The sequence below is a fragment of the Vanessa atalanta genome, chromosome 16 (genome assembly GCF_905147765.1).
Source record: "Vanessa atalanta chromosome 16, ilVanAtal1.2, whole genome shotgun sequence".
NCBI lineage: Eukaryota > Metazoa > Arthropoda > Insecta > Lepidoptera > Nymphalidae > Vanessa > Vanessa atalanta.
In genome coordinates, this window is record NC_061886.1 from 8,068,979 (window position 1) to 8,080,558 (window position 11,580).

The 11,580-nt window shown below is 29.4% G+C and overlaps 1 protein-coding gene across 1 annotated transcript; it reads left to right on the forward strand.

Annotated features, from left to right (window-relative positions):
* Positions 1-1,981: 1,981 nt before the first annotated feature.
* On the forward strand, positions 1,982-8,656 carry LOC125069995 (pre-mRNA-splicing regulator female-lethal(2)D). Its single transcript, XM_047679654.1, has 5 exons — positions 1,982-2,138; positions 2,262-2,489; positions 6,284-6,408; positions 6,653-6,980; positions 7,591-8,656. The coding sequence occupies exons 2-5, from the start codon at positions 2,297-2,299 to the stop codon at positions 7,848-7,850; spliced, it is 906 nt and encodes a 301-aa protein (XP_047535610.1). The 5' UTR covers positions 1,982-2,138; positions 2,262-2,296; the 3' UTR covers positions 7,851-8,656.
* Positions 8,657-11,580: the final 2,924 nt, after the last annotated feature.

An 11,580-nucleotide genomic window follows, 5' to 3' on the forward strand; every position in this document is an offset into this window, starting at 1 on the left:
ATATATAATGTAAATTGCTATTCATTATTTTTAGATTTATATTTATCAAACAATACTTAAAAGAAAGAATTATGTATGCATGCAGTGTTTGCTTTTAACTGATTTTACACAGTTTATGCATGTTTTTAATTTTATATGTAACGTTATTTAAATATACATTTGTGTAAAAATCGCTAGCGAACCTATAAATAAATAAATAAATAAATAAATAAATTAAAGACATAACAGTAATTAGACTCTTTGTTGACCCATAATCTAAGACAACACAATAATAAATAATAAGATAAACATAAATTATTCTTAAGATATGTAAGAACAATCACAAAAATATTTATAACTTAATTTTATTACGTTAAGGTATTTACATTACAATTTACAAAGTGGAGTAAACACAAACATTTAGTATTAGTAGGGCGAGGAATTTTAGGAGGGACAACGTCACATATGGAATGGAGGAGTTTGCGCCAAGAAAACAGTATATGGGATAAGGAACCTTCGTCTAGGCCACATTCAGAATTAATTAATGTACGATGAACGATGTTGGTTAACCTGATAAAAGTTACAAAAAGTAATTTACATTTAATAAATAGAAAATACGCTAAGAACAGTATTTAAAATTAAATACAAAGTGCTTTGCTCAAAAAGCATTTAATCTCAAAATAGAAAAAGGTATTTATTATTTAAATTTTAAATACAACTTTAAATATCACACAGGCACATTACCGGGGAGAACACACGCAAGTTTATAAAAAGTAATTACCTTATATATTAATTAGATGAACCCTAAAACATTTGTCAATAGCAAATATAACAAATTAAAATAAAATTTTCAGACCTCTATTGGATGTAGGTAGTTCTTTTTAACATAAATTCACGATATGATATTAATAAAATATACAAGGAAAACAACGTACCTAAATAACAATAAATAATGTAATATATTTGATCTATTACGAAAAATAGAATATACAGACGGAGACGCGGGCGATAACAGCCAATTGCTGACCGAGGGAGCCAACAATACGTTAAGGTGGATCCACATGCTTGGCAAATAACGACAAACAGCGAAATCGAACATGTAGATTGTAGATGGGTGTTTGTCCGTTTTCTGTGCAAATTATCATTTTAATACCTATTTTTGTTTGTTTGGCAAGTATTCGGTGTTTACAGCATGATTGCCGCAAACTCCACCTTCAAGCCTGTGGAGCCGTATTTGTGTTGGGTATTGTTGTCGGTGTTTGGCATTGTTGGGTGCTTGCGACAAACACATGAGAATGTGGAGCCGCCTCAAGGCCAAACAATCACGGGCTACTTAGTTCAAAATATTAAAAACAAAAACCTTTCGTTAATTAATTGGTATCAATATTTATTATTTATATACTTAATTAATAGACATGAGACCGATATATCAAACAAAAATCGTTTCGTATCGATTAATCAAACTGCAAAACCGATTTCAAAAATAAACTTAGCCACCAAAACGATTCTGAATCGGCAAATCCGATGCCAGTAAAAATTAGCTTTTTCATTATAATAAAATAATAATAACGAACAAAGAAAACGCTGCTGATCGCATCATATAGAAACCTCTGCAGTTTTTTTGATGTGCCTTTTTAATTTAAATGTTATTAAGAAAATATTATAAATGTTCAATGAAAAAAATATTATATAAAGTTGCATAGGAAATTTAAACTTCTAGTACTAGTTCTCTTATTTTTAGCTAATTAATAATTATATGTAGTTTTTATCATATTAATTATAGTATTAATTTATCGTGAAAATAAGATGCTTCAAAACAAACTAATGAATGTAAAAACAGAAAAAAAAAATAGTATAAATAATATTTACGAGGGCATTAAAACGAGCTCTCATACGTTGGTGGAGAGAAATCATTTTTTTAATGATGTAGATAATATTAAATGGTGTTGCCTGCTGTATTGTTGACCTGTTAGTTGTTACTTGTTAGTTGTTTGGTAGTGACAACACCAGTGCAATCTGACTACGTGATAAGATGGCGTCTGTTAAATAGGAATAGCTTACATTCTAAAAAATATATCTATAGTGATCGTTAAAGTGTATTTATTTACCTAATAAGTATAGTTTTATATTGTTTTATTGTATAACAACACATTAAACATGTAAGTATTGCGTATTTCTTGTTATTTATGTGCTAGCTGCGTCATTGTTGCAGGTCTCTGAAAACGGCGGGTGACAGCAAACAAATGATATACCTCGATTTAATCGTGACTATTTATTTTCAGTTGAAAGAGCCTCTTAACATATTAGTGAGAAGGCAATGTCCGAAGAGTCGGAACGTCACGGGGAGTCGGCGAGTGACGGCGTCTCCGGCAGCGGCGTCACAAACGTGGCGCGCGTGTTGTTGACCTCGCTCCAGCTCGACACCGCTACCGCGGAGTCACTGCGTGCCTCGTGGAGAACCCAGGACTTGTACATTGATCACCTCGAAACATTGAACAAACAGTTGGAAGGTATTTACGAAAACGTTACATCGGCTTGGTAGTGGTCACGGTCGGCGATCTCCGACCCGCGTGCTGATTACGTGCAAACACTCTTTAGTTACTCTATATCGACAATGCTTTAACTAAAATTAGTGATACTGTTATGATAAAATGTTCAATAAAATGATGCTGTGAAATTGAAATGTTAGTAATAAAATTTGTGGTACGGGGTGTATTTAGGTGTTTAATTATGATGAATAAAGAAGAATGGTGTAATGCTGTGTAAGAGCGGTGCCAGTGGAAGTGATCTGTGGAAGTGCTTACATCATGTCAAGGCAGCAAGTAAAGTGAATCTCCAATTTGTCTTGGAGCTGTGTTAAAGTTCAGTGTAAAAAATATAACTAATAATGACAGAGTCACGAGGTGATGCCAGTACATCGTCATTTTGTCAACATAAAAAAGTAAATATGCCTATTTCTTACTTATGCTGTTATAAACATAAAAAAGTCTTTATACATGCTTTCCTATGTTAATGCTTCACTGTGTAGTTAAATGGCACATGTGATAAAGTTATGTGAAAGAATGTATTAATAACATTACAGTGGAATCCTTTTATAATGACTCATTATTATAACAACTGTAATCACAAAACAAATTTTTTATCACAAACATTTTGTAAAAGTAACTAATAAAACTACAGTTTAAGTATATGATATAAATTTATTTCAAAGAATTGTAACTAATAATGTATCTACCGAACCTCAATTGTAAATGCATTTGAAATAAAATAATTGTTTTTTACTTTAATCTTAATTCAAACTTTTTTGTTATAACAAATATTGAAAAATTATTTGTTAAAAATGTATTTACCTTTTTCAAATTAAGTGCCATGTATTATTATTTATTGGTTTCTTTTTTTAGATCACAGAAAAACTGAATTATATGCAATCAGCATTATAATTAGTAGTTTCTACTTTCCGATCAAGAATATTTAATAAAAAAAAAGTAACATTCTCAAGTAAATGGCATTAACTCTGAAATGAAAATTTATAAACAAAGTTTATTAATACTGTATGAAGTAATATTTGTATTTGGATTTTTAAATCAGTATTTCCTATTTACTATAGTAATATGTTGTTACTAAAAAAAAAAGTCATTATAAATGAACTCCACTGTATCATAATACATATATATATTTTTTTATTATTATCTGCTAATTACTCTAGCCTATTCCAACTATAGGAGTAAAGATAGATAAAAGACTGGCATTGAATTGAGGCCATACCATTGGTAGAGATCTCAAATAATGTCATATTAATTATTTAAAAAAAAAGTAAAATTGAATTGGATATAAGTATACTCTATTCCAACCATAACAGGAGAAAAACAACATTTAACAGCAAATTGATGCAATATCACTGTTGAGCACTTGATTAATCTATGTTATTCATTATGGATTTGTGGCTAGGCTATGGGTTTTCAATTCCGTTTACTACTACTACTACTATTATGCCTTCAAAATTAAATTGAGCATGTAATCTCGACCACACTGATCCATCTTTATCGTGTCTTTTCCATCGCATGTGACATTGGCGAAAAAAATCTGTCCTTTTGGCACAAATAAATGCCAAAAAAAATGGATTTGAGACAAAATGGCATTTAGAATATTGACGAAACTGTTATTGGAATTTTGGAAGTAAAATTAAAGTGGAAATAAATAGTTAAGTGTAATAATGTTGTATTATAAATAAAGTAATGTTAATCATAAACTCTTAGTGTACAAAATACCTAAGATATTAGCAAATTGCATGAAATATGTAAATATAAGGTTTGTTTATCTTTTTTACTACTTCTATTGGAATAGGCTATAATTGTATTATAAATAATGATATACATTTTACAAACTGTTTGTAGTGTAAAATATATATCTAAGATTTGTTTATCTTTACTCCTTCACCAGATGGAATAGGGTCTAAGTATTAACAGTGGTGTATGAGCAATGTTGAAAAATATTTTTATTTAATTTTATGCTTTTTTAATCATATTGCATGGTATATCTACAACTAATCATTTAGCTTCATACATGAGTTTATATTATTTATAAATACCAATTTGGCTTATTCTGGATCAAAGTTAAAAGCTCAAAGTTAAAATAGCAAGTAATTTACATTTTCTTATAGTTCTTTACCAAATGTGATATATTTTGATGTTCAGAAGACTTGGCATTTCATGAATGGTATAAACTTCATTTGTCTAGCTATAATATTCGGCTGCTAATTGAATACAGTGCAAATATTATTATAGCTTTTATTATTTAAAACATTAACTTTTTATTACCATTGCTAGCTGATTTTGTTATTTGTTTTAATTTTTTAATCTTTCTTTGCAATAATAAAAACAATGGTAACAAAATCTTTATTGTACTAAATATAATATAAATATTTTCCTCAAATGTGTGTTAATGCATTCAATGCTTTAAACAAGAGAAAATGATTGTATACAAAATATTTTCTAATCGACATATAGCCTATATCTAGGCCATTATGAGGTCTCCTGATTTTTTTTTTATTATGTTACTATTTCTTATGTGTTGGTGTAAGAAGGATAACAATACATGAAATTCAAAAAAATAGCTTAGAGAACTTTGTACTATAGATTCAGCACATATTTATGATTTATGATGCATTCTCTGTTGCTTAATTAGTGAACTAACACAGGTTCAAATTGTATACATGATCAATTTTATTTCTAATGACTCCTTAACCCCATGATGCACTATCATAGTTGATCCAAACAGTGATAACTGTGATTGAATGTGTTTGTCAAAACACACACAGCCATTATTCTTCAAAATTATATTGATTTGAAAATACCCTTATATCTAATTTTTTTACTAATTTGAACATACATTATATTTTATTGTACCTCTGATGTTAAATATTTGCAGTTTGAAGTTATTTTACATTTAGAAATATGCAAACTATTTAAAATATTCATAGTGTCATATGATTGTTTTGTCAAAAATAACAGGCAATAATAGAAGATATTCTATGTAATAATGAAATTAGGACTTCTAGTGATATTAGGGCACTACTCTCCTCATTAGTGTGCATCTGAACTATACTCTGAATCATGTTTGAACACAATACAAAGTATTTTAGAAAACATGCACAACATATACATATATTTGATGTAACAATTAGGCTTGCAACGAATATTCGGTTACTATTCGGCCTATTCGGCTGATTTTATTATATTCGGCCGAATACCGAATATCTACATATTATTCGGCTGAATACCGAATTATTAAGTAATATATTTTGTATTAGGGAGTTAATTGGTAAAATGAAAAAAATACCAATTCTTTACATATATTCATCTTTTCATTTCTCTTATAATCATCTACACTTTCCATCAGGTGAGATGGAAGACAAACGCCTAATATTCGGTCAGGGGGCTATTTGTTGCAAGCCTAGTAACAATATTATAGCCTAATTAATAAAAATTTGTTTCAAACTAAATTTAAAGTCTAAATAATTGAATATTTATTAACTAGTTATAAAATAAGGGATATAACCAAATATTTCAAATAATGTATATTTTTTGTTATTAATTCTTAGTTAAGGTATTGTCGATTAAAACAATTATTGTATATTAGAATATAAGAGAAATACTGTTGATTTTATAGACATTTGTCAGAATGATATCATTATAAATTATAATGAAAATCATGGCCAGGATATTTCATTATTCTACAATTATATGAGGTTTGAACAACATATTTGGACATCATAAAAATAATAATTGTTAATTTATCTGTGTAGGAAGCTTGGAAAAGGCGAAAGAGGTAGAAGATAGGATTAAACAACAGTATGCTGAATCACAACATAGAGAAAAAATTCTTGTCAGAAGGCTTGCAGCTAAAGAACAAGAAATACAAGACTATGTAGTAAGTTGGATGTTTTGTTATATAAGTAGAGATATTATTGTTTATCAAGAGTGGTCTTAAAATAGATTGTACGATAACAACTGTTATAAGTACTCACAACTATTGAGTTATGTTTACAATTCTGTATGTACTGTAAATTAATTTTAAGATGCATATTAAATTAAACTTTATGCTGTATAATTACTAATATTAACTTGTATTGATTAGTAAAATCGGTTTACATATTTTTTTATTTGCATTTCAGAGTCAAATTACTGAATTAAAATCATCACATGCAAGTCTCAACGGTAGACCATCACTCTTAGACCCAGCTGTAAATATGCTCATATTGAGATTAAAGCAGGAGTTAACATCAACAAAAGCAAGACTTGAGGAAACACAAAACGAACTGTCAGCGTGGAAGTTCACACCTGACTCAAATACAGGAAAAAAGCTTATGGCAAAATGCAGGTTACTACATCAAGAGAATGAGGACTTAGGACGAATGACTTCAAGTGGTCGGATAGCAAAGTTAGAGGGTGATCTAGCATTACAAAAGAGTTTTAGTGAGGAAGTTAAGAAATCACAATCAGGTTTGTTACTTAATATCGACATTTAATAAAGTAATCAAAAAGTAAAATAATTAGTTTCATGAATAAAAAAACTTTACTGTTGGTTCTATTTTTCATAAATTCCTTTTTTTTTCCCAAATGTCTCTTATACAATATTAAATTTTGCTTCCTCCTAACCATTGCATGTACATATATCTACACTTCTACAGCCTAATTTGAAGTTGTTTTAAATGTTGAGAAACCATAATTTTCCCTTTATTGTGTTTTATTATATAGGTTTTACTATTTACATTATTAAATTTATAACAAAATACCTGTACATAGGTTACGATTTTTAAATTTTTCAGATCTTGTTACTTTGGGCAGTGAATGAGATGATTTATATCTCATTGCACTACCAATGTCTACAGTGGTGGTGACCACATTATGGTACCATATGCCGCATATGCTTGCCTGTCTTCCTATATTTAATATTAAAAAAATACTATAGTTTTGGTTATACAAGCTTGTCTTATAGCAGCATTTTAAAACGTTTTTGACTTTCACTCAATAAATTGACTAGTGTGTGTGTGTTTTAAATTTATTTTCACTATTTCAAACAACATTACGAAATTTGTTTTTATCATTTCAGAGTTGGACGAGTTCCTACAGGAATTAGATGAAGACGTAGAGGGCATGCAGAGTACAGTGCTATTCTTGCAACAGGAGTTACGTGCGACACACGCCACTGTGAATGGCAATAGGCCGTCGACACCCGCTGACAAACGGACTTATTCGGGCAGTGAGTGTAGCGACACGCCAGTTGGCAAGCGGAGACGGGCCTCGGTCCTGTCCCTGGACTACAACGAGGACGAGGAACCGCTCACAGTGACCAACGGTGAGGCTGAATAGCCCAGGACGCGAGTGTTCTACAGAACACGCTTCTTAAATATGAACTAGTGAAATTTTGTGAACCATTATCGTTATCTGTTTAGCCACTTCGGCCCGTATTTCGTTGACTCGAAATTCTTTTTTAATGAATCCTTATGTGAGTGATTATCGGCAATGTCAATAATATAAAAAACGCTATTTCGGTGTCACTCATTACGAACATACAGAATGCTTCTGTATTAGGACATATTGAAGTGTATTCTATAAAACCTATGTACTTTGTTAGAAGAAAAAATTATATAGACGAATCTGTGTCATTCCCATTGACAATGAATTGGTGATGATTGTGTCAAAGGTGAAAATGAGATAAAAACATTTGGGTTTAAAACTATAGTTTGCGTTTTATGCACAAGAGTGGACCATGTGATCAGATTTAATAGTGAATCGTTTTTGACATTGTTTTATACTTATGATGAATATTAAGACAAACACTCAGTTGACAATTTTATAATTTATTTATGTAAAGTGCATTACTTAATTGTGATATATTAGAGAAATCCAATGATATATATATGAGGAATAATATTGTGTTTTGTTGCCAAGTTTCATTGTTTTATGGCATTTGTTTTTTTTATGTGCCACAGTTGATGAAATGACAATGAAGTCGAGTCCATGATGTGTAAGAAATAACGTCAACACCAGCCTAATATATTATTAAATGCCACATTTTTATTGAATTTGTGATTTTCTACATAAAATGTTTCTATTTTCAAATTACAATTAATGTATATATAGAGCTATGTTAATAAACATATTACAGGCATCTATTTATTTGTATCATTTGTGAATTCTTGTTGTGAAAAGAAAGAAAACAATCCCGAAAAATATAAAACAAAATTCCAGCTAAATGTGGACTATGTATTGTAATTTAATATTTTTTTATTATAGAAGTATTCACAGAATAATATTAACAATGTAGAACTTCAGACAAAGTCCAAAATAATACTAACAAGAACAAAAAATAATTATTATTGATTTACTACATTATTTGTAAAGATCTTATAATAGATTTTTCCAGGCTCAAGCGTACAATTGTAATGGAAGGTTCATATTGGTGTAATGTGCTGGTCTGATAAATTAAATCAAATGCTTATTATATCTTGAAGTGCATATTTTTTATAGTCGTCAGTCAACAAACTGGAACTAAACATTTGAATCAAATTTATTGATAATTAAATTATTTTTTTTAGAAGTGTTTACATGCGTGTTCCTAGGCATACATATTATATCCTCTAAATAACTGCCAGGCAAGTTTTTTCAATTATTTGACGAAACTTAGAGTTGATAACAAGAACTACATAATCTACTATGAAGACTGTTACAGCTACTTCTACTGGTAAATTGCCCCATGTGGGGCAATATTAACATTGTATATAGTAGTTTAGGTAGGCAATTCATTTTATTAGATAAAATTCTCTTGTATTAATTAAAAATACATGAGAGTATTGATGAGATAAAAATATAATATAATAATAGTAAATAATAGCTTTATTTAGTATCTATAAATTATTTTTCTCAGTATGCCACGACTTGTTATTTTTTTATTTGGTCTAGAGAATAAAGCTATTTTAATTATCTCTTAATTCTAACTTATTGTCTAACTCAAGAGAATATCTAAATTATTAATTACAAAATATTTTCAATTTTACTTGAGTTCCTTTGTTATTAATTTCGTTATTTTTTGGTATTAACAACTTTAGTCTGAATCTTCGTAATATTTTAATATAGTTGCCCGACTTTGGTAAGTAGTGATTAAATTATTAATAACCAATTCAAACAATCATAACACATCATATTTAAGGTTTTGCAGGTCCTTTAAAAATACCTGTGTTTTTGTGCTTAACCCAGAAATTAAGTGTGATAAAACTTCGTGATTTTGTCGAATAATTTATCAAATTAATTAGCACATTGTTATCATTCTCAAGAGGCACATGTCAACTAGATAGGATATACGAATGTGCTCAATTTGAACTCTAACTAGAAAAGTTCCGTCAAGACCTAAATTCTCTAAAAATCCTTCTAAAATGAGCTGTAACTGAGAAGTTCTCGACACAAATTGTCACATGAGATGAGCATCTACCACATTGCAAGCTAGCCACTAGATCAACGAGTCACATGTTTGCCAATGCCAATCTTATTGGAGTGAAGGCAACGCAATAGCAAGTAGAGATAATTTGATACTTAATAAAAAAAATTTGTATCAGTCATCCAGTCCGTCAAGTTCACTCTCATCTGCGGTGATTAACGGTATTCAAAAAATGAATAACATAGCAGACGATTCTGCGTCGATTGGCCAGTTTCATACCGATACGTGCAGTAGTTTTCACATGATTGACGTATAAGGAAAAAAGTCATTATTTTAATCTAAAAACCACAAATATGACAACAATTATTCGAATTATGTAAATAATGTAATGTAGGCAAACTTAAACGAAATGTACAAATTGAATCGTGAAATAGTGAATTTCAATACAATTTCCTAATAATGAGCACTAATTTAATAAGTCCAGAATTTATGATCAATGTTAATAAATCACAAAAAAGCGTATCCTCTGCAATATTATAAAATACAGGAAAACTTATTTTTACTAACGGGTTATCAAATGAGGAACTATATTAATTAATAAAATACATGTCATCTTGTCTATATAATATTATACAGTCAATCTTTTATTTGTCATACTAACGTGTTTAATCCATTTAACCAAACGACCGGTTGCCACATGCCCACTGCGGATGATGACCCTTCAAATCTAACCCGCACAACTGGTATATGTTTATCAATATATATACAACATTGACACATTTTATGGTGAATTGACTCGAGAGTTTAACCCTTCGAGCAATGACCTCGCTTTAGGCGGAAATAATAATTAGCATTTTATTACCAACAACAAATAAAACACATTAATTGCACAAAAAACTTATTTTATTAAGGCTTTGAAGGCACCCAGTTTAGGTTGAAATCGGTGGATCGATTTGACTTATCTAATACATATTTAATATTCACTAAAAATATATGACTAGACACAATAATTTCTTATTATTAGAGACATTATTCTTAAACTCCACAAGAGTGAAGTATTAAGAATAAGTATATATTATTTCAAGTATTATTATATAATAATCACAGTTTATATCGAACAACACTTTAATGTTACGAAATATTTACTAGATATAACCTTAAGAAGCCTCTGCCCGGTTTCTGAGATACTTATTTTCTTTCTTGAGATAGAAAAAGTCAGAAAAAAACCTAAATAAAGTAACTTCCATAATTTCTTTGCACTTACATTTATTGTCACCCCGTGGCCCATATCAAGTTTTAATTAAGTCATTTTACCGTACTTATATAAATTATTAGTAAAAAAAATATATAAAAAAACCGAAGAATTATTATATATGAGAAGCTCTTTAAAGTAAGATTCGAAATTATATGTACTTACATATAAACAAAATATGCTTTCGAAATATCCTCGAATGAATTAATTAAATTGAGATAACTAAGGATATCACTTTGATAAGAACATTAACACCACTTGCGAAAAAACTAATCATTTGCAACGTTTTCTTTTTGTAAATATTTGATAGTGATGTCGTTAGTGCCATTTTTTAAGATAAATATATAAAATTGTCTAAATAGTACCTTTATAAACAATATCAGTAAACAGATAACGCAATTTTTTCCCAATTA

What these genes read in the sequence shown, in the direction of transcription:
- LOC125069995 (XM_047679654.1), top strand. Translation starts at nt 2,297, where the DNA reads ATGTCCGAAGAGTCGGAACGTCACGGGGAGTCGGCGAGTGACGGCGTC. An exon ending in ATTGAACAAACAGTTGGAAG is followed by an intron (nt 2,490 to 6,283) that starts GTATTTACGAAA and finishes TTATCTGTGTAG; the next exon opens with GAAGCTTGGAAAAGGCGAAA. An exon ending in AAGAAATACAAGACTATGTA is followed by an intron (nt 6,409 to 6,652) that starts GTAAGTTGGATG and finishes TTTGCATTTCAG; the next exon opens with AGTCAAATTACTGAATTAAA.